We start from the raw sequence: 23,778 nt of genomic DNA on the forward strand, positions 1-23,778 counted from the left end.
CAATCAGATTATACAGATTTGGTCAGATTATACACATTGGTTAAAAACAAATGTCCTCTCTAAGGAAACCCAGCAGATTGCATTGAGTCTTGACAAGCAACATTCACTCCTCCACAACGAGCGTAGAGTCACAGGGACAGTCGTCTGCATTGTTCATGGCTTTGCAGCAATCCCTCAAACTGAGCATGCATGAAGCGACAGTGGAGAGGAAAACTCCCCTTTAACAGGAAGGAAAAAACTCCACCAGAATCAGTATGAACGGTCATCTGCCTCGACCGACTGGGGGTTAGAGAAGACAGAGCAGCCTAAGCCTATAGCAGCATAACTACAGAGATAGCTCAGGGTAACATGAGCCACTCTAACATATGGGGGTTCCTCAAGGCGTCTTTCTGGAGTCACTTTTATACAACATCTACATGTCCACCCTAGATCCCATGTTTGAGTACTACTGGTGAGATACAAGCTTGTTTCTGTGTCACTACTTCACTATGTCAGTGTGTCCAAAATATCCATCAGTCGATTGGGTCAGAATTTTTTCCATCTTAATGCAGGAAATTTTAATTTAATATTATTTTTGGTTACAAAAATGCAAGGTTAAAAATCAGCACTCATTCAGACCTAATAAGCCTAAAGACCACAGGCATGCACAAACCTAGGAGTCCTCGTGGACCCAGACCTTAAAATTAACAACCAGATAAAATCTATTACTAAATCAGCTTTTGTTCATCATAATTACATAACCAAAACAGCCAGAAAAATATGGGGTTTTCTATCAACACAGGACACAGAAACATTTTCATGCTTTTATTTTCAGTTGGATAGATGTTTGTATTGGTGTTTATGCAGGTCTATGTGAAAACGAAAATCAATTAGGCCGCTGCAGCTCATCCAAAAGGCTGCTGCTGGAGTCCTGTTAAACAAACAGGAAAATCCATCAATTTAAGCTAGTTCTGAAATCCCTTCTTCAAATGATCCTTGTGGAATTTGATCCTAAGACTTTCTCTCTGCGAGGCAACAGAAATAATACAGTGAAATTCTCTGTGTTGTTTCTAACAATGGGCTGCATGGTGGAGCAGTTGTTAGCCCTGTCAAATCCATATTTTAAGGTCTACAGTAACGTTTAAACATGCTGCTGTACACATCAAATTATTAGAACAGTTGAAGGGAAAAGATAGACAAACAGAGAGTCAGAGACAAACTTTAGTTCTTAACCAAATGTTTATTATACTAAACAGCTAGTTCGGTTTAGTCCCCCGGTGGTAAAGCTGTTACTGACAGATGTAGAAAATCTGTTTTAGGGTAACAGAATAAAATAAATATGACAACAATAACTTGAAGTATTGAACACTAACCATCTACCATCCAGTATAATTCAAGAAATCAAATTGTAGTTTAAAAAACTCCTTGTGATTTAGCAAGTTGTTTATCTTTTTTTATTTTTTTTTATTTGAAAGTCTGCTTAATCTTTATTCAGGAATCTTTGTCCTTTTTTAAAATGCCTAGTACATTTTTCAAACCTTCATCCAGCGTGGCAAATTTTAAGAAACATAAACCCCCACTCTGTTAATATTTAGGACAGGGATCAGAGTGTAACACAGCTATTTTTGTTTTTAATGTTTCGATTCGGTGCGTTTTTCAAAGCTGATTTTTTTTTTTTTTTTTTTTACGGGGATCCACTTAAGAAAGTGTGAGAGGGATTTAAGACCCCCGATAAATGTCAACACCCGTGGGGAAAAAACTTGAACGGAATACAAATAATTAGATTAGATGAAAAAGTATTGATTGCTGAGGGGAAATTTGATTATTGCGGCAATAAAGGCAGCATGACTTATTAAGAGAGAAGGGGAGAATGGAAATAAAGATAATATAGATTTAGGGCTGGGCAATTAATCGATTTATTCGATTAATTCAAATTTAGAATTTTTTAAGATTTATTTCTTGGGAAATGGGGATTTCATTTTGCCAATGCATTCATTGGGCTTCCATGAAGAGAATAGCATGCAATGCTGAATATATGTTTAGGGAAATATGTCAAAATATTGTAAAAAGTAAACTTTTTTACCATAATACAGAGACCTTTAATTTACTCATTTAGTTATTTTCTTTTAAGTTAGTTTGAAGTTATACAAGTGACGGGAAGTAAAGCCTGTTCTTAGCTCATTGTATGTCTGTACCCCAGATGAAGTGCTTTGACATAAAAGCAGGTTTTAAAAATTATTTATTTAATTTATTTTTGCGATATGAAAATGAGGGGGAAAAAATGTATTAATCGGATTTGGTATACTGAAATCTGAGATTTTATTATTAAGCCACATTGCCCAGGCCTATGTAAAATATACAATTTTGAAACTAAGAGATTATAGGACTGGATGTTTAGTGGGAGACTACCCGATTAATTATCTCATGTACACTACAGGTCAAAGGTTTGGACTCACCTTTCTCATTCAATGGCTTTTCCCTATTTTTATGACTTTCAACATTGCAGATACACAGTGAAGACATCAAAACTGTGACTGAAAACTATCTAGAATAATGCATCAAACACAAAATTGTGGAAAACCTATAAAAAGCTTGTATATTCTTGCTTTTTCCAACCCCTCCCCCAGTTCCCAGAGGTAGTAATAAAAATAAAGACACACCATTTGAATAAGAAGGTGAGCCCAAACTTTTCACTGGTGATCATGTACCCTTACCATGGAGATCTGCAACAATTTCTTAGGCAAAGTGTTGTCATGATTGCTTTTTTCTTTTTTTAAACTTTTCCCCCCCTTTATTTGTCGTTTCTTGGTGTGGCACATAAAGGGAAGTACCTGGGAGCACAGATGATATTGAGGTGGATCTGTTTAAAGATGATATTGCTCCACTTTATACACTGAATCAACTGTGAGAAGGAACTACTGAGAAGACTTATTAAAGTAGGGCATAAATATGCATTCAGAATTTCTTCAGATATTTCCCACGTATGCCAGTAAAACGTGTGTTTGCGATGTACAATCTACTTCGTTTCGAGACTGTATGCGTTTTAAATGATTTGACAGTCTCTTTTTGTTATATTCTTTTTTTTAATATTGGTGTTTCCGTCCATTTCTAAATTGGATTGTAAACAATTAGAAATTATTAGACTGAAATTAACTTAAACTGTCAGTTTATTTGTATAACGCGGTGACATGTGTTCTGAATACGCGCTTTATGAATAAAATGTGAGTTTAACTCAGTGTCCTTGCGATCCTTATAGTAAAATAGGTCCATAGGCAATTTAAAGAACCTTCCGACGCTGTCCGTTACCTGCAGTGCTGAAGAAGCCGCCAGTTTAACGTGTGGTGCGGTTTTGATTTTTTTAACAGCATTTTACTTTAATAATACCCGGTTTTTAATAAAAGAAAATGAGCGACAAACTTGAACCAGGCTCGCACAAGTGTTCTTGTCGTTTTAGTTTGGGGCCAGACTGCTTAGTTTCCTCTCACCGGCTCGCTCCAGTCAGAGCGTGGTGTTGCATTTCCCCCCGCTTCAGTCGCCGGCGCTCCGATTCTTCAACCCCAGTTAGGCAATATCCTTACGCCCGTGGAGCGGTTAAACGTTACATTACGTTGTGGGCGTAAATGGTCCTTGTAATGGCGACCGTGCCGTTGATGTGCCTATGTTTGTGAAAATGAAGCGGAGAAGAAGTTATTTCTTTTAAGCGAAACACCGAGGTTCCCGGCGGAGGAACGACTTTGCGTCTACAACCGTCATCTCCACACGCGGTTAAACGAAGCTGTACTTTTGGACTTTTTTTTTGGCGCTCCCGAAATGATGAAGCTCAAGTCCAACCAGACCCGGACGTACGACGGGGAGGGCTACAAGAAGCGGGCCGCCTGTCTGTGCTTCAGGAGCGAGTCGGAGGAGGAGGTGAGCCTGGGGATGCGGCTGCTCGCAGGGCCATGCTAGCACAAACAGCAGGGGGCTGTCTTCAGTATCTTACGTCTGTAAATCGGTAGATTTAGCAACGTGGCCGTCGTTTTAACGACTACTCGTTTGTATTTCGGGTTCCCATTTTGCCACCCCCACCCCCGAGTAGAAACGTTAAAAGCCATTTTTTCCCCAGCCCGTGCTTATGATGGTGTTATATAAGCCGCTTCTGGGCAGATGAAAGCCAGTTAACTGCGTGCTAACGCTAGCTAGCTGTAGCATGCTAATGCTAGCTAGCTGTAGCATGCTAATTAGCGCTGCTGTTCCTCCGGGAGCCAGCTGTCAGCCAGCAGCCACAGCCTCATCAAAGGAGGATTTGGCTTTATTGATGTGAGCTTCATCAGGATAAAATATACAATATATATTCCAGCGACGGGCGAAAATATTGATGTCATGTAAAAAAGAGAAATTAATTAAAAAAAAGCCACGAAGAGTATGTCAGTGTTAGCAAGATTTGAGCTGATGTCTCCCCCCCACCCCCCTGCTATGTTGCTGGGATAGTTTTAAACTACAAAACGGCCCTGTCGGTGTAAGTCTATATATTCTTTATGTTGATGTCTTTTTTTTTTTTTTTTGTAATGTAAAATGTATGACCTTGAGTTTGAAGCGTCGGTCCGTTGTAAGGCAGAAACGCACCATTTTTTTTTTGTTGCACATTTTATTCTGCTACCAGTTAACATCATAACTACCTCGACGTTCAACCCATTTAGAAAACCCATGCCTTCGGCAGGCGGGCACAACGGTGTCTTTGTAAGAGAAACACATTACCAGGAGGGAGCAGATGAAATTAGACTAAATCAGTTCCTCATCCCTGATTTTAGGAATCTAGGGAAGGAGCCCCGACTGAACTATGTGTGTCTTTGATTTAAAGGAAATGCATCAGTATCCCCGGCACACACTGCAACTTGTGGTAAACTTTGCCACATGTGACTAAATCGACAAGGAGAATGAAATGGAAACCAAAACAGCAAAAGACACAGGCCTAAAAGTTCTTTTTTTTTTTTTGCCTTTTGAAATTTGTCCCACCGGTACTCCTCTGAGTTATACGAGCTCCATCTGTGTCACCTGGCACAAATTCACTTAAACAGTTAGCATTTTGGTTGGTTGACTGCTCTTTAGGAGGGACTACACTTTTTTTTTTTTTTTTTCTGTAAACATTGTCGTGTGGGTTTCATTCCAGGTGCTGTTGGTGAGCAGCAGTCGGCATCCTGATAAGTGGATCGTTCCTGGAGGGGGAATGGAGCCCGAGGAAGAGCCCAACGTTGCCGCAGCTCGAGAAGTGTGTGAAGAGGTCGGTTCAGATTCTCCTATGACTACATTTTGGATATTTCCAACTACCCACATGTAGGATGTTTAGCACAAGGCTTTGTCTTTTAGCTTTTCCGATAAACAAAAACACAAACCCTTTTCTTTTCTTTCTTTGCGTCCACCAGAGACAGAAACGCTGTTCTGAGAATAGCTGTCCATTTGCGGCGTGACAAATCAGTCCGAGCGTAGCCTCGGAGGAGTGTTGTGTTACGTTTCGGAGAAACCGTGCCCGTATTTAACACCGGGAATAATGCCTCGCTCTCGGAGTCTTTTTTGTTAATGCAGTCATCCTGTTTGCGCGGGCCGGAGAGACACCGGGAGCCTGGCAACATGTAAGCAGGATCATAGCGTCGTGTTTCAGGGCAAGTGTTACGGTGTCAGAAGGGTCACGCTGAGATAAAGTGCTATAGAACTCTGCCCCGCCCACCCCAAATAAAAAGCTCTTATTCTACCCTGAAAGAGTAAAATGTTGTAGTTGTTTTACACTTTTGGAGGATTAGGTGTAAACGAGCTAAAGAGTTTTGAAACGATAGTAGAAAATCCCGCTAACACTCAACCGTCTCAATCCAAAATCGCCGCATGCTCCGATTAGAGCAGAGGCGCCGAAGCTGAAGACGTAGAGTTCCTCCCAGCGGTGAGCTCAGCAGTGATCAGCGCGATCCGTGGCGTTGATGGATGCTGATGTCACCTCTTCTCCTGGCTCCTATATCATCGGCTCAAAAGATGTGCCACACTGAGATTTAGCAGTCTTAAAAGCAAACAACCAGAAATGCTTCGGTTCCTACGCCTGTCTCTGGATGCCGGTGAGACAGGACGAATTCCTATCCGTGGGTTTTTATCGGGATTACCACACAACATGAAAGCGGACCTCATCGTGTTGCGATGAATATTTGGGGGACCCAGTTGTAGGCCAGATGTTACACCGGGTTCGCGTGTCTTGTGACCTGACCTTTATTCTGTTGTCAGCGATACGCCCCCATCCTGCAGCGTTGGGACACGTTGCGTAACTGTAATGCCGCCCTCGGCGCGGTCCATCCTCTTCCAAGACGGCGCCCTGCGGTTCTCCGTTACACGGATGCCTGAGCCGGGAGGCATTTTCCATTTCACGAAGAAACACGCAGGCTGACTTTTGGCCTATTACTTAATCCCTGGCACGGTTTATGGGTCCCCTCTGATGGGCCAGTGCTTTTCCATTAAAACTCGTCGAAGACTTGAGAAGTGCAACACAGAGTGGAGTCTGCGTTTATTTATAGAGTGAAACTGGAACCTGAAGAAGCTTCAAAGATGTCAGCGAGGGGCCCGGCTCTGTATTTGAACCCCACTAACTAGTCACCTGGGAGTTAGGATGTTGGACCGGGTTGTTTTATTATTTTCATAGTAAGCCTGATGGTGGAGAGGACCGCAGAACGTTAAGGTTGTCCTACCTGGCCAAAGGTGATCTGTTTTGGTTGGCTGGCTCTTCCAGCATGACACGGACCCGAAGCCCACAGCCAGGGCAACGGAGGAGGGGCTCCGTGAGAAGGTCCATGAGTGGGTTGGCTAGTTTCCAGACCCGAACTCAATAGAAAATCTTTGGCTGGCGCTGAACCTCTGTTGCCCAGCGACAGCCCTGAAACCTCAGAAATCTGGAGATCTGCATGGAGGAGTGGGCCAGAAGCCCTGCTGCCCCGTCTGAGGTTCCTCTACCAAATATTAAGTTTGGTTCTTCTATTCTACATCAAACACTTATTCTATTTTGGAAAATGTCTCTTAATGTTATCATGCCATAAAACAAAACTTATTTAAATATCATACAATCCGATCGTCTGGACTTGTTTTTAGATTCTGCCTCGTAGTTGAAGTGTCGCTATGATGGAAATATAGACTTTCCATTGTTTGCAAGGGGGAAAACTAGCAAACTGGGCGGTGGATCCGATTATTTTTCCCACTGTTCAACTCTGCAGGATTGTTGAATTGCTTAGTCGACAGAAGTTGATAGAAAGGTTACTGCAATTCAGTAATAAATGAATATTTAAACTATAATAATTCACTTTTTTCTAATATTGTTAGGTACCTTGGAGACCCGTTTCCATTTCTTTATATATATCGTATTTATCGGACCTTAAGGCATACCTGATTATAAGGCGCACTAAATATTCTTCCCAAGTGTGTAATATCACTCCTTCACGTCCACAGCTCTCTATCCGTCTCTGTCAGGAGGACAGAGTAGTTGGACGACACTGCCCTGTTTCTAACATAAGGCCAAAATAAACTTTTATATTGAATTAACTTACTAGGTTTATTGTTGCTAGCATGTACTGTCAGCTTGGTGGACTCCACGCTGACTCTGCAGACGTTTTACCCTTCATACATGAGCGTACTGTTGCCTACATTTCTTGTTAAATTGCTACAATTCCCACACTTTCTGCCTGTGGGACGAAGCGGTGGAACGGATGGTAAAATGTAAAATGTCACATAGAAAACGGTTCATTGTGAAGACTTCTGGTGTCCGAGAAGTTTATAGTGAGACATGTACCTGAAAGCGTGGACCTCCGTGTCGTGAACTATGCCCAAGAATGTGGGGGCCTTTACATAAATGCACTTCTAGTTTAGACATTACAGTCAGGCAGTCTTGTAGACAGCTCTAAAGTCGTACTTACACATTTTGACAGATTTTTGAGCGCATTTTACCACATAAAATCAGTCAGTGAGCACTACGATAATCATATATGAGGCGCACCGTCATATTTTGAGAAAACTTAAAGATTTGAACCTTGCCCTACATTCTGAAAAATACGGTATGTTTACAGAATGTTGTAAAAGTCTGGGGAAAATCGCTTAGATTGGGGAGTGGTGGCCTTGAGAGGCTACAAGGTTGCTGGTTTGACTCCCACTGACTGCCACTCTGTGACCCTGAGCAAGACCCCTAGCCCCAGAATGCTCCCCGGGTGTCGCCCACTGCTACCTGATGGACGGATTAAACGCAGAGGACTGTTTTCAGTGGGATGTATAGTGCACTGACAATAAAGATTATTATTATTATTATTATTATTATTATTATTAGGTTTGATTTGGAATCTTCAGCTAATTTCCTGCTTTTAAATCCCAGCTATGTTTTTGCTCTTCTTTTTGTCATTGCAGAGAAGTGTGACCATAAATAACCTGAACAGGACTTTATTCTGCATTAGTTGTTGTTTAGAGGACTGAACATGAAAAGATTATCGGGGGGGGAATTCACAGAAAGTGAATGCTGAAAGTGTTGAAACTCGGTCTTATGTAACATAATCCACTGCAGCACAAACAAGCTGGTTTCAAAATTACCCCAGAAATTACATCAGCGCTTTCTTTAAAAGCATCTCAACAAAACAGCCTGAAGTTTAAAGATGCAGCATTTGTGTGTTTTACTTTTTAGCTCACCTGGCTCCATTGCTTTCTATTGCCTTGTTTTTTGTTTTTTTTTTTGGCTTAATTTTTTTCAGAACAGCCTTTAATCATCGTTTGTTGTTTAATTGCTCTGCGATTATTTTTCTTGCCTTCATCTTGCAGGCCGGTGTGAAGGGGACCTTAGGTCGCTTAGTTGGAATATTTGAGGCAAGTTGCTCTCTGCTTCCTGTGGATTATGTTTTTATTTATTTTTTTTCCCCCTACATCCATAAATCTTTAGTATTTTGTGTATGATCGCAGCTGACAGATTTGTCATTTTCTCCCTCAGAACAAGGAGAGGAAACACAGAACCTACGTGTACGTCCTAATTGTCACAGAAGTCCTGGAGGACTGGGAGGACTCGGTCAACATTGGTAAAAACACAGTTTGCTTACTCTTCAAAACAGGAATCACACGGCTGAAGTTCTCATGCAGTCACATGCCCGGCTGTGGCTTTGCTGCTGCTGCTGCTGTTGTTGTTGTTTTAACTAAGAGGTTTAAAAACCTCCCGGTCTCAAGGATTCTGAATTCCTGCCCTTGTAATTTTATTTTTTTTGGCCTGATAATTAGTGCCAGATGTCCTTGTTACGTTCCCGTATTGTGGCGTGCCTCCTTCGTCAACTGCCTTCACCACCGGTGTTTTCTGTTCTGTCAACAGGGAGAAAAAGGGAATGGTTTAAAATAGACGATGCCATACAAGTGTTGCGGTGTCACAAGCCCGTTCAGGCCACCTACTTCGAGGCTCTCCAGGAGAGTTTCCTGACCAGTAATGGAACACCGCTCGTCACCACGATAGGCGGGGACCTCTCACCGACCTACAGCATCAATCAGAGCTCCGTCTCGGGTATCAGATAACTAAAACCACAACTCTGATTCCCACCCCCCACCCCGGAGCTTTTTGCCACCACTCGCGCTCTTACTTGTGTCACTTCTCTCTTTCTCCTCACCTCTGTTCTTTCCTCTCTGCTGTTTTTTTTTGTTTTTGTTTTTATTTTGATTTTATTTCGTTCCAGTAACATGGTTTGCCTTGCCAACTCCTTTGTGCCAGAATTGTGGCGCAGACTTGATGACAAGTGTCGGGTGAATAGTCTGAAACACTTTGTAAATGTAAATGTAATTTTTGATCCCTGTTTTCTCTTCTTTTTACAGAAAAATGCATGAAGTATCCCCCCCCCCCCCCCCCACACACCCCTATCCCCCGTCCTTTCCGCACCCCGTAGTGTGGTGTTAAACGAATGCAAGAACTACTTTTTACTGTCGTAATGTAAAAGTGTATGCGTAGTGCTTAAGCTGAAGGCTTTTGGTGGTCTCTTTAACGTCTTCTCCATTACTTTGGTTGTTTTCTGTAATCGAATGTGCCCATAAGTGTACTCCCTCCCTCGTCGTAAGGATAGGAAACAGCGTCTGTGTCTGAAACGAGCAGATCGGTGGGACGCGTCTTGCATGAAGCGCCGTCGTGTCGCTCACCGCGGTGACCTGATGGCGACCGTGCTACAGATTAGTGGCAAGGTCTTTGGCTTTTCTCCATTTTCTTCTTACTGTAGTTTTTATTTTATTTTTTATTTTTTGAGCTCGGCTTTTAAGCACAGCCCCCCTCCCCAATAGTTCTTCAATTTCAATAGACTTTCAAGTGTCAACTGTGTTTCTCTCTTATTTTGGGAAGCTAGCCAAGCACTACAGGTTTCACTCTAAAGCGGAGCGGATGCGGTAAACTGGACAGAGTGGAAGAATGTCAACATACGTAAAAAAGGAAGTCCTCCTCGGTGTCTTTACCTCGTTTTAATCCCCTTTTTTAAATTTTTTTTTCTAAAATACTCTCGTGACTACAAAGTCTTCCCGTACTTAGAGGGCGAAAGAAGTAGATTTGTAGAGTCCTTCACTTTCAGAATCCAGCACATATCACTTAAGTTATTAAAACCCATGTCCACGTTTTACTCCTCACATTCAGTTTGGTTGGAAAAAAACAATTGTTTACATTTTGTTCGTACCATAGCACAGATGACTTTAGCGGGCACTTTCATTACATACATAATTTTTTTTTAGCTCTTTTTTTTTTTCTTTTATATATATATATTTAATCTGCATCCCCAAAAACACTCAGAACCCCTGATTGACTTTGAAAGTAATGGATCTGTAACGCTGTCTTTGGCAAAGATGCAGAACAAACAAGCCTTGTACAGTTTGAGACCTCGTTTTTAACTTGTAAAATGCTTTTGGATACCTTTTTCTTTTTTCTTTCTTTCTTTTTTTTTTTGGTCCTTTTGGTTTCTCCTCTCTCTGACGTCTGGCGAGTCTCTTTAGCCGAGCTCCGTCGCACGGCGGCACGCTCAATACTGTGAAACTGGAGGCGCTGTAGATAGCATGTAAGAGGTTTTTATTGTAAATTGTTTATTTCTGTATAGATCAAAGGTGAGAGTACAAATGACAAAACACCTCTTACACATCTGTGAGTGCTACGTGTCATTTCAGCTGTGGCTGGAAAACTGAAATCTTCATTGTTGGCGTTTGGAGCTGATGGGATTTTTAATTTTTATTTTTTTCCTCCTTTTCGACATGGCAAACCGTACACCTGAGACTAAAGAACAAGGAATGTGGTTGTGAGATTAAAGAGCCTTTAAAATTATTTAAAAAAAAATCTGTACCATATATATGAAGTCCCTTTTAAACTACGAGGGTTCACCTGTTCCCCTCTGGTTCGGGTGGAAGTTCCCAGACTGCTCCCTGTTTGAGAGATTAGCCGCTCTGTGCTCTTCTACTTCCCTGTAGAGGGTATCTCTTACTGCTCTGCCCTGAAAGCACATTAACACGGGTTTTCTATGTACAAATCTATTGTAATATCCCTTTTTCTGGTGTTATTTTTGGATATTTTAGAGGATCTGCCATTAAAATGTCTGGTATATTAGTAAATCCTTCCTGATTGAGAGCCCCACAGTCCAGACAGACAGGTTTATCTGGGTTCATTATAAAGAAACTAATGGAACTCCCATCGGAGCCAGATCAATGGGTTTTAGCCTTTCTACATGTTGTCTAAATTAAGTTGTTTTAGTTTCCGTCCTGGAGGCTTTCCTATCCAATCTCCTGCATTTTTACCTATAAATACCCAAAGAGTTCTATTAAAACTGAAGTCTGATTTGAAATCCCTTACAGAAAAGGCTTTGAAAACTGAAGGCCACTTGAAAAGAGGACGTTCAGCAGTAAAGATTGAGCCGTTTTCCTCGTTGCGAATCGGGCCGAGACTTTGAACCGGTTTTACTGCTGCGCGTCTGCAGGGAGTGGCGGCTAAAGTCTCGCTTTATGACTGCATTAGGCTGATTCACAATTAAACTATGTAAATGTGCTTTGGGGCATTAATGGGATTACTTCCTTTTTTTAAAAAAAGTGTTAAATCAGATTAATTGGCAGGGATTGAATTTGCTCATCTGGTTCAATTTGAGCGACGGGTACTGTCAAAATGAATGTGAGGAGGATCTCCACAGGTAATACCCAGCCACGTAATCAATAATTAGAACTTATTCTATAGAACTTTCTGTCACCTGAATCGGTTGTCTGTGACGAGTTAATGCCTCGGATATTGGTACCAGACCAACCTGAAACCCAGAGGAAGCACCTCGGCTCATTAGAATTACTGTCCCTTTGTTGGAAAAAAAAGCTTCTTGGAGAATTTCAGCCTGTTCTGATCAGAAGGAAGCATCAAAGTCTTTAAACCCAGAACCAATCTAGGGGAAAATAAACGCTCAGACACATTTTACATCAGTTAGTCCGTTTCCCGCCCTGGTGGCTCTGTGGTAAGAAGCGAAATAAGAGGGTTTATGGCAAATAGCGTCACTTCCTTCTAGGGTGGAAGCCCAATTATGTTTGCTATGCCGCTGAAACGGCTCCATCTCGTGGCATAAGTATTGAAAGCACATCTCAACAGCTGAGGATTGTAAACGGTTTCCTTGATCAGCTGAATGACTGCAAAAAAATTTCTACAAAGCTCAAAAAAAAAAAAGGTGACCCCATAAATATTTTGCACCTGAACTAGAAATGCGTGCAGCCTGGAAGTTACACACCTGCAAACGGTTTGTTTTTGTGTCACTGGAATATTGTTTTCTCTCTCTTTTTGTCATTTGGGACTGTGGAATAAAACCAGAGCAAGACTGAAGATTGTAATATAAATGTGCCAACAAATAAACACCAGTATTTCACATTCTGGGAAGCGTCTTTCTGTTCATAGAATTATGAAACATTTAAAGTTGAGTTAACATTGAAAGATTAAAATCTGTTTAAGTTACTGTATGATGGAGTTAGTCAGAAAATGAACAGATGGTGTAAAATTTTCCCAGCTTTTTTGAACCATTTCAGGTTTAACCTATTAAAACGTTTCTAAAGGTTGTGACTAATAGACTGTAGAGCCCACGCTATGCTTTCTACTTCTCTGCACGTCAACATGCTCGATAAAAGAAATGCAGATAATTGATGTGCTGAATGATTCTTTCCTACTATAAAGAGCCGTGTTGGCCCTAAAAGCACCTTTGAACATAAATCAGCTCTAAGCCTCCAGTAGGATGGCTAGGTGATGTGGAGAACTCGTTTTTTATTAAAGCCCCGGTCATGTACCGCTTAAATCTGGAGGCTTAGGATGCATTTATGACGTAATCATTAAGTGACTCAGATACTATCCTACTAACAGCCAACGGCCTTAAATCCACCTGCTCAGGTGCCAGAGACGATTCCTCGTTTGGTTGTATGACGGCAAACATTTATTCATCAGCTCTGCTTCAGTTTGAGGTGTATGCGTGATCCAGAGATTTACGGGTTAATAAATAAAAACAAAGCTAATCTCACTGACCTTTAAGTAAAAGTGGGAATGTTAAGACATAAAAGCATTTTTCACCAGATATAAAAAGGAGAAAGTATGAAAAGCAGAGAACACAGGAGTTTGTTTTACTTAACCACAAAATGTAGTTTTCCTTGGTGACTGACATGAGCTCAGTAAAATAAAAACAGACAAGTTGGATTTTTGGTTTTCTTTATTTGTAATAAACAGTAAAGTTTACTGAGGCTGCTGTCCTCTGCCGCGTCCAAAGCCGCCTCTCTGCAACAGAAGCATAATCCGTCAGACCAAAGCTACACAACAGCATCTAATTAACAGCGTTTCAACGAGGACTGTTGAAATATTAGAAACTAAATACTTACAAACTGGAACTCTGTAGCAGCTCCAGCGCCAGCCTCTGCTTTCTTGTCGGCACCAGCTGAAAAAAAAAAAAAAAAAAAGTTCAAATTAGGTTCGTCACATCTTGGTCTTTTTAACATTTTTTCTCTCCAGATATTTGAAGAACTGTGGCTTGTACAACCAGCAACAGTTTTAATCTTAGAGGACATTAGATCAGATAAATACATTCACAGAAACCATGCCACTTCAGCTGCAGTTACTCGGCATGAGCAGAAATTTAAAATTTCAAAACCAAGTCTGATTGCTGCATTTTACTTTTTTAAAACGCATCTATGACATTTGGTGGCATACGTACGGGGTGCAGCAGATCGCCTGTAGGTGTCTCTGTCGGCCTCGCCCCGGTTGAGGCGGGCAGGTCTCTCTCCCTCCATTCCTGCAAAAGAACACAGACAAAAAAATGTTTAGATCCACTCTTATAAATGGTTCCTGCTGTCGGAGAGTTTCAATCACTAATAAATCAAATCTGGTCGTTGGCATTTACAATTACACTTCTGAACATTTTAAAGTTGTAATTGCTACTTTATGACCTAGATGGTTTTAAGCTAAAAATCCATCTATTCATGAAAGAATGACTTCTCTGTGTGAAGGTTGGTTTAGTCCACCCTGACAACAGCCATCCAGAGATTAAAAAGGATCTGAAGGAAAGTACTATTTTCAAACTCAGATAAATTCTGAATTTAAAAATGTATAAAATTATATCAGCGACCAAGATTTGCAATGAAGGGCCGCCAAGTTATTTTCTGTGTATGACCAAGCTTTGCTCAGACTTAGTTTGTTAAACTACCACTGTTGGTTTTCTGTCTATAACAGTATTATTAGAGAAGAGATTACAATTACACTTTAACGTGCGTGTCAAACTCAAGACCCACGGGCTGAATCTGGTCCGTCAAGGCAATTTATCCAGCCCCCAAGAGCCAATAAAGGTATATAATGTCATAAAGTAGAGGTATCTATCATTTTGAATTGTATAAAGTGGCTACGAATGTTGATTTTTTTAACTGTAGTAACAACATCCTGCCACTAGATGTCAGTTTTCCCCTCTACTTAAAATAACCTAGAAATGTCCAAAAAAAGTCATGCAGAGGAGTTTTGAGTGTAACTCACCACATTGTCGATTTTTTTGCTGACACTGTATAAACTGTTTTTGGATTTTTTTTATATATATTTCTATGTGAACTGAAATTAAATTATGAAATGACAAATACCTAAACACGTGCTACAGGCCCTTTTAATGACTGCATGGTGCCAAAGTGGCCCTGTATAGAAATGAGTTTTACACCCTGCTTCAACGCCTCTAAATCAAATTAGTGGAGCTCTGATGCAGCAGAACTCCTTTTTAAAACCGGCCCAACACCAGCATTTATACAGCCTCACACATTACCAACACAATCTTAAACCAGGGCTGGGCCTTATGGCTTAAAAATAAATTCTCTGATTTTACTACACCAAATCTGATTAACCGATTCTTTTTCTCATTTCACAAAATTAAAGACATAATTGTAAAAACTTGCTTTAATGTGAAGCATTTTGTCCAGGAGCGGACCTTAATTCAAAGTGCAACCAGATAAAAGCCGTGAAACAAGATGGCGGCCCTGCAGTTGTAAACAGTGAGACTGTAACTAAATGTTTGCTGCTAGTGGTTTTACACACTGAGCTCAGGACAGGCTTCACTGCACGTGTGTAACTTCAAACTAACTTAAAAAAAATTGTAAATTCTATTAAATTAATTTATCACCCAGCTCTAACTCAAACACTTTGCTGAACGTGACTTTAATTGAACCTCTGTATGCAAGAGCCATGTTCTGTGCAAAATGTAAAATTAGGAAGTTTAACTCTAAGTCACTCATTCTTCCTCCAGTCCAGCTTAAGTTGCCTTATAACTAATGTGTAGATGTGTGTAGTTTAGTTTTAGATCACACAACCATCTGAAAGTTTAACCGTCTCCCACCCCACACACACGGCCATGCACCTACAGTAGCAGGACGTCTGCCATATAAGCCACACGGTGACGCTGCCTTACCCTTGGGCCTGGGCCTGGCGGTCTCGGGGCGGGTTTGGCGGCGCAGGGTGGCGGGGACGATCTCAGGGGGAAGGTGGAGGAAGTCTCTCAGGTACTGGATCCCCTCGTTGGTGAGATACCAGTAAAAGTGACGCCAGGCGAACTGCTCCTTGACGTACCCGCAGGACTTCAGCGACTGAGGGAAACACACGTGAAGCCGTTACCAAAACAAACATTGATGCCGTCGTGTGACCAAAGATGCTGCGTGTGTTTAAAAGAAACACTTAAAATGCTTTAAACAAAGCGGGACCTCAGGAAGGGAATTCAGTCCCATAACAGATATCTCTACAGGTATCGGGCTTGTTGAAAGGCTGTGGCCCACCATGAGCATCTACACACTGCGGTGTGAATCCTTTCTGCTTCTTCCCACAAATGTTTGATGCATTATGCCATGCGGCTGCAGAAAGTTTACATCTTATTTTCAAATCCTTCATAAAACTAAAAAAAAAGTAAAAGCTTCTTCAGTCCTACATACCAACCCTCATGTTGACCCCTGTCCTCCTAACACCTGATCATTTTAGTCTAAACTAGGGGGGCCGGACTGATTTCTGTGGCCCTCAGCTGTAGTTTAATGTGATTTTGGTCCACCACTACAGGAGGCTAACGCTGATGGAGACTTTCAAACCAAAACTAAATTATTCCAGACAAGGTAAAATCTTTTTTCCGGTTGAAAATGTTACGTACAGCACAAAGTATTTGTCTTTTAAAACATTTTACATCCTTTATAATTTCATAGTAAACAGGACCACAGCCATCCAATGACTTTTACTCAAATGCAGACTTTGGTGCCTAAGAATCTGCTCACAAATAATTTATTAAAACTGACTAAATACAGAAAGTGTGTTGACCCACATCCTTTTCTTTTTGCAGACTATAACCACGTTTTTGGTCATCCGATTTAGAAATTGGATGACCCATCTTTAAATGAGGCAAACGTGCAGAATCGCTTTTCATGTTTTACATCTACAATGATTTAAACATCTCTATCCTACAGAAAACCTGACTTAACTGTTTAAAATATTGCATGCTCCTATTATTTGATAGATTTAGAGCCCCTGGTCTAAACGTTTGGCTTTTTAAAGCCTCAAAATGATCAGTTTCTCTTCAAACATCTGTAAATGAGGTTGACCATTGATCAAACATGTTTGAAGAGAAAAATATCCATTTCAGGTGTCCGAACGGCTACGGTTTGGACTAAAGTTGTCAGATATTACGAGGATAAAGCAACCCAACTAACTGATTTTGCATTCTGACCATTTTAGGCCCCCTTGTACATTTTGATAAAAATAAAAGTGAGCCTGAAAGCTGCAGGGGTTACCCACATGTTTCAGCTTCTAACCAGCAACCTCTGTTGAATCCCTGCTTAGAGGCAAATTAAACGAGTCTCCTCAACTATACTACAGCCAGAGCAGGGGTCTGCAACATGTGGCTCTGGAGCCACAAGTGACTCTTCGGACCTTCCACAGTGGCTCTTAATAACTTTGGCTATAAATTATATTTGTTATTATTGTATTTAAATGTAATAATGATAATAAATGCAGATTTTAGTAGTTTTTTCTTGGACTAATTGCTTTTAATTTTCACAACAGAATGATGCTAAAAGTGCCAGTAATATTTAATTTCAAGATCAGTATTTTTTCTATTCTGTTGGAAACTACGATTTTGTTTTTACCTCATTCTCCACAAATAACATCCCATCCATTCTTTTTCTTTTAAACTCAAAATAGACATAAAAGGGTGTTTCTTTAACGATAACATACCTACAGTAGATCTTTATCGCAAACTATAACTTTCCGGCTCTGAACGACTTTAATTCAAGTGAACTGTAGGCAAAATGACTCTTTCGACTGTGGAGGTTGAACTAGACCCATTTGCTGCTTCAGTGCAATAATTTAGCCAAAGCCTTCTGTTCTGGTCCTTTACGTAAGTCACCAGATATTATTTCATAAGCTCAGACTTTGGGGAACCACTGAACTAGATGGGGAAACACCAGCTTCCACCACACACGTCCATTTCTACAGAATCAGCAGCTTTTCACCAGCATCATGCACCTCTGAGCCGGCCACAGAGGAGCACCACCACCCAGGAGTTACAACCCACCGGCCAGCCTTCTCACCTGCATCGCCTTCATAACGTGAAGGTTGGGGACATTCTTGTCAGCGAGCTCGGGGTGCTTGGCCAGGTGGACGTCTTTCTTGGCCACCATGACTCCCTCCTTGAAGAGGAGCTCGTAGATAGCAATGCGGTTCTTCTTGGGCATCAGCATCTGTGCGAAGCGACAAGACAGGCCTCAGTTCCCTCACACGACCCCACAGCATCTTTTTTTGTTTTTATTTAACGGACCGAGTATATTTTTCACTCAAAGCATTCATGTCAGCAGCACTTTTTACACACTTTAAAGCCGGGAGCAGCAGCCCGCCTATAAGGGCAAACATGGCAGCCGGCCGTGACAACCAAAACCGGGACCGCTACCTTCGTCCAACGCTAAATATCTACCATTATTAGGCGTTTACGGCAAAAATAGGACAGAGGTTTCTTTAAGAACAACATCAGCAAACATATGCTTAACAATATTGCCCTGTATAAGCTGAGATGGTAGAGATTTGTTTAGATTTTAACAGCAAGTTTAGCTATACCTTTCCACTTGAGAAGGGACCGGAGCCGGAAGGAACGACGCTCGTTGATCAGGAAGGTTTATGCTCCCGGCGCGTGGCTGCTGTACTGCACCGCCCCCTAGTGGTGTGGTGGTTTTTACCAAGAAATAACGGCAAGGCGGCGTCTTGTAACAGCAACACAGAGGAATGTGGCGTGAACGAGTGAAGAGAAAAATACAACCTGGTACAAATAGTTGCTTTTGATTCCGTTTTATCCTTTTTACTTTTTTTTCTAAGTTAACTGGAAGGTGTTACTGTAAATAGATGCATGCAATGGCCATCATTAAAGAGCTGAATGTGGCATAAGAAAATAATGCACCTCAGTGGAAGGGGTCGACACTACAGACCTAAGATCTGGCCAGAAAAAGAATATGCAGAATATTTATTTATTCAGTTGGTGGAAATTTCTCAGACATCAGTTGTGCTTTAGTTTGTATTTGTCTGTGAACCACATTGCTCTGTCTGGCAGTTTATTGCTAAATCCAGCAATCCCTCGCAGCTGCTTATTATCCCCAAATTCTATGTTTCCAAGTGGTAGGGTGTTTCTGTGGGTTGGTAAAAAAAATGGCAAAGAAGAATGGCTTTTTATTCCCTGAAAAAGGAGATTTTTGGGTTAAAAGTTGCAAATATGCTTATATATGTAAACATTTTCTCTGTAAACACATTTTATTAGTCCCATTAGCACTGTGTCTAGTTTATAGTGTTGTGTTCCAACTTATTATGCCTGGTGTCATTGTTTCTTATTGCTAGTCAGAATGAAGAACAGCAAATATAAAATATTTCTCAGTTTAAATAATTTACTACTGACAAGTAATATAATATGCTGATGATTTTGTTCCATATGGTCTGCAATCTCTATCAGCTGGGTAAAAAAAAAAAAAAAAAGAAAATCTGTGATGTATTGTCTATTTAAATTATATTATTACAAGATTTTAGAAAAAATAATATGGGACAAATTTTAATATGAGTTTTGAAATGATAGTCCACAGGATAATATGTAGAGTATAATGTCATTTTAGATGTCAGTGAGCTCGAACTTACGATTGATCAGCTTCTAAAAGGAGTCTCCCATTTCAGAAACATCTCACCCACTATCTAAGTCAAGTGCTGAGAGATGAGGGCTGGGAGTATGGATAACACTTGTAAATGGGATTTAGCCTACATCTTTCGGTATTATCTTCTCGCTCTTATTCTGGTCCAAATAGTTTTGTTTTGCTGTGTGTTGCTTTAAAGGGAAAACAATATGAAAGAGCTTGAACTGGACCTGGGTGCTATCACTATTACATACTACATTTACGCAATTTGATCTTGACAATATTTTCTTAAGCTCTTTGGGAAATATGAAGCAGTTATCACCAGAAGTGCATCAGTAAAATTTGGGATTTCCCTTAATTAATGTGATTTAAACTGGACCTGCTTGTTTTATTTATTTATTTTTTTATTTGGTGCTATATATTTAAAAAGTATTGACGTCAAATCTCGCCATTGTACTTTTAAATCATGAATTAATGTATTTTCTTAGATCTTTTTCAGTGTAGTTCTTCAATTCTGGTACAATAGAAATATGTTTGCTGACATATTTTTTATATAATTAGTTTTAACGTACAAGTTGTGAGGTTTAAATTAAACATATTATTGCACGAAGGAATAAAGAATTGCACAAAGTTTGTATGGCTTTTATTTTGAAAGAGCTTCCTGGATGCAGTTCCTGGTCAATTTGTCGAGCTTCATTCCAGCTCTCCCAACTTCTCTCCCCAACATCCCCCAGATCTGGCGGCTGGTTTCACCGGAACGTTCCCACAACGGATGCGGTCGCTGCTGCTGAGTGCTATGACAACAGATTATAACAAGACTCTTATTTACAACAATTTATTCAGGTAAGATATTCTTTTTTTATTATTATTTTGCGGCTTTGGGGTGTGAACAGCCGGCTTAGGCTTGTTGGAGCGGCTTAATTTACAGCTGCATTACATCTGCTGCCGGTGAGATGAGGCTCTGGTGATTGCCTTTTACTCTGAAAGAAGTTCTGAAACTCACCCTGAGCGGTGCATCCACCACTGCCAGCCATACACTGTGCGTTAAAACTCATGTTTTCAGTCAGTCTGAAAACATATCTGATGGATAATCTTACAGCAGCTTCAGGGCAGAACCTGCAGTCTGTTATGGATGGATCCGGCTGCAGCAGAAATGGGCTTTTAAAGTAAAACACTGGTCTCAGGGGAGAGCTGCTGTTCCTCCAGACCACTTACGTCCTCTGATTTATTCCAGGGACCAGCTGGCGCTGGATCAGGTCAGAGCTGCTGACCTTCCTCTGAATGCAGACTGTCCTCTGAATGCAGACCTCCCTCTGAATGCAGACCTCCCTCTAGCGAGCTCTGTCCACGGTTCTGAACTCAGATCACTGACAGAAAGAAGGACAGACATCCAGTTGAGCTTAAAGCAGGCTGCTTCTGGCCCTTTGCTATCAGACCCGTAAACAGTCCAACGAGTCGTATGGTCCCTGGCTGAGCTGTCTGGTTAGTTCAGATAGTCACAATAAAGAAGAAGAGCTGCAGAGATTCTCCCAATAGGAAAGAAAATAAACAAACCAAAAAAATATAGATCTGGTTAAAAAATATTGGCATATAACAGTTAAATAACACCTATTTGGCTTTGTTTTTCAGACCAGGAATAATTTTTTTTTTTTTTGCCAAACTGTATCAGGATCTTGTCACAAGTTTTTCCTCAGGGTGGGGCTCTTTGCGTATAATATTTGTAAAAAAGTAAGGCAAAAATACCAAACAAATACAAACAAGCAAAAAAAGGTGAATTCTATGGGTTATTCGCAAAAAAAAAGGTCCTAACTTACTGTATGGGAAGCGTATGTACCTTTGTCGTTGTTGGGGTGGACTGAGCAGTGGGTTGTACTCTGTGGTTATAATAAAGACTTCTATAAATAGTAACAAATGCAAAACAGGGCAGGTATGACGTGTCCTGGGTTGGGCTCCGGCCCCTCCTGATCAAAGTTTGGAAAGTTGCAGGTTCATACTCCTGACTCAGTGCTCAGTACGTATTAACATCTGATCTGCTTGATATTTAAACTTTCAACCTTTCTAAGCCCTTTTAGGGTCTTTGTGCTTATCTGTAGCTTTACAGCCGAGTTTTGTACTATTATCTTTCACGTTGCTTACCCTAGTGGAAAAATGATTATCAGCCCAAGTGCCTTTTGTCAACCTATGTTTCCATCTTTGGAGTAATCACTGAGTTTCGTTGTATTGGCGTGTAATGCAGGGAGGAAAAATGTTTAATGGCTTTTGTAAATAATTTTCAGCTGTGCTTAAATGAGCAGTTATTGTACAATAATTTAAACATCCTTTAAAGCATTTGCCAAGCTTGGTATTTTTTATTGTTACAAAAAAAACGTCAAGCTTTTAATATGGCGGTTTGAATCTGTTTTGTTTCCTGTGTTTATCCTGGCTCATTTTACTGAAGAGTTTACAGATTTAGTAATACATTTTGAAACATCAAGAAACCTTTTTACGGGTCTGCAAACAAACTAACTTCCAGCTGGGATGATGTCTATCAGGGGATTTACTGAAGTGAGTAAATAGGGCCCTGTGCACATGCCGTGGATCTATTAGAGACGGGATTGTTTTTCTGTTTATTTCAACACAACTACATGACAGCATTGAAGGGCAATTTCCGTGCACAACACTAAGAGAAACTCCACAAACGGTGTGTAATTTCCCTGCCACGACACTAGCAGACATGTGCGTGCGTATAAACATCCATCCATCCATTTTCTCTACCTGCTGATCCATGCAGTATATTCAATTGGAGTTTTGGCCATTTAATTTAGAAAGACCAACCTGTCAGTCATAATATTGAAGACGCAGAGAGACCCAGGCTAGGATTGGAACCCATGTCCTTCTTGTGGGAAGGCAACAGTGCTACCAACTGCACAACTGTGCAACCCATGCATGCAATTAAAATACATGCATTCTCAATAAGGCATCGCCACCAAATAAATTTCCAGAATCAAAGGGACTCAAATGTTTACATGGGAAGACGACAAGGTTGAACTGTTGCTTCAGGTTACGTTAAACAATAAAACCACCACAATGGCTCTCAAGCTAATCAGCATCTGTTGTCTTTTGCGTGTGTAAAAAAATAACAGATTTTTGAAACTGATTTCTACTGATTGCCGTTATACTGTGGGTGCTCCAGGGCTTCTCCACACAGGCAGAATCCATCCCTGTATTTGGACATACCTCGTTTTTTCCTTCTGTGTACGGCAACTGAGGCCTGGATGTTCTCTTCTAAATTATTCCTCTCTTTAAACCGTTTTCAAATCATGCTGTTTTCAGTTTAGCCAGACTGGACCAGGATCGGCCCAACCAGGCTTCTTTTATACACACTGGCCTTGCACTAATTAATTAATTTGTGATTTATGTTGAAATGTGGAGTCTGTTGAACTTGACATCATCAATCAGTGATATTCATTGATTAAGTGTCAGGGGTAAACGCCCAGAATGGGGTTAAGAGTTCAACTAAGCAACACTTAGGTGCATTGGCCTGAAGGCCTTTTCTGTTGAGGTCTGACTCGACATTGAGAGACAGCATTATGTTGAAAAGGGGAAACTTCAAAAACATCCAGTCCTGAATAGGACCCTAATCTGGAGCAAAGATCGTAGATTGCCCCTGTTCCAGAGGATGACTTCAAAACTTGTTGCAAGTGTAATAAAACAGAAAAACAAGTGCAATTTCATTATTTGAAAGAACTAGTTGCCACAAAAAATATATATCAACATTTCTAAGTTTAAGAGGGGCCAATAGATGTAGCCCAACTGCACAAACTTAAGATCAACAAAGAGGACCTACTCAATTTTTTATTACTACCTGGATTATTGAGATCCATCAGGACGTAAGGTCACTTTATTGTTTCTATGCTAAATGTGACTGACCTAATTGCTGTTGTCAATGTAATCAATTAACTGGTAGTAAGATCTACTGGTTGAAATGGATGTGCAACACGAGGTGTATAAAGGCAGGTGGCTGTGTCGATGCCTGTTTAGAAACACTGCCTATGTAACCAAACCATTCACAAAATGTTGTTATGAATCCCATCTGCCGAATACATTTCTGTAGCCACAGAGAAAGCATTTGCAACTCACCGTATCACATTAATATCTAAGTATACCGAATTTGAGTAA

The 23,778-nt window shown here is 40.7% G+C and overlaps 3 protein-coding genes across 3 annotated transcripts in view; 2 read left to right on the top strand and 1 right to left on the bottom strand.

Annotated features, from left to right (window-relative positions):
* Positions 1–3,570: 3,570 nt before the first annotated feature.
* Positions 3,571–9,838, top strand: nudt3b (nudix (nucleoside diphosphate linked moiety X)-type motif 3b). The gene is made up of 5 exons (XM_012865152.3): positions 3,571–3,888; positions 5,129–5,239; positions 8,782–8,826; positions 8,948–9,032; positions 9,317–9,838. Exons 1-5 carry the CDS (start codon positions 3,790–3,792, stop codon positions 9,511–9,513), a joined length of 537 nt encoding a protein of 178 aa, XP_012720606.1. The 5' UTR covers positions 3,571–3,789; the 3' UTR covers positions 9,514–9,838.
* A 3,814-nt stretch (positions 9,839–13,652) lies between these two features.
* On the bottom strand, positions 13,653–18,712 carry rps10 (ribosomal protein S10). The gene is made up of 6 exons (XM_012865153.3): positions 18,569–18,712; positions 18,049–18,198; positions 15,894–16,068; positions 14,169–14,246; positions 13,837–13,892; positions 13,653–13,735 (listed from the first exon to the last, which is right to left on the bottom strand). The coding sequence occupies exons 2-6, from the start codon at positions 18,196–18,198 to the stop codon at positions 13,694–13,696; spliced, it is 501 nt and encodes a 166-aa protein (XP_012720607.1). The 5' UTR covers positions 18,569–18,712; the 3' UTR covers positions 13,653–13,693.
* Positions 18,713–20,353: 1,641 nt separating this feature from the next.
* pacsin1b (protein kinase C and casein kinase substrate in neurons 1b) overlaps positions 20,354–23,778 on the top strand; it is a 43,851-nt gene continuing 40,426 nt past the window's right edge. Inside the window, exon 1 of the mRNA XM_036152049.1 lies at positions 20,354–20,463. The gene's annotated coding sequence lies outside the window, so the exon portion shown is untranslated. The remainder of the gene's footprint in view (positions 20,464–23,778) is intronic.

Source organism: Fundulus heteroclitus, chromosome 20 (assembly GCF_011125445.2).
Source record: "Fundulus heteroclitus isolate FHET01 chromosome 20, MU-UCD_Fhet_4.1, whole genome shotgun sequence".
NCBI classification, from domain to species: domain Eukaryota; kingdom Metazoa; phylum Chordata; class Actinopteri; order Cyprinodontiformes; family Fundulidae; genus Fundulus; species Fundulus heteroclitus.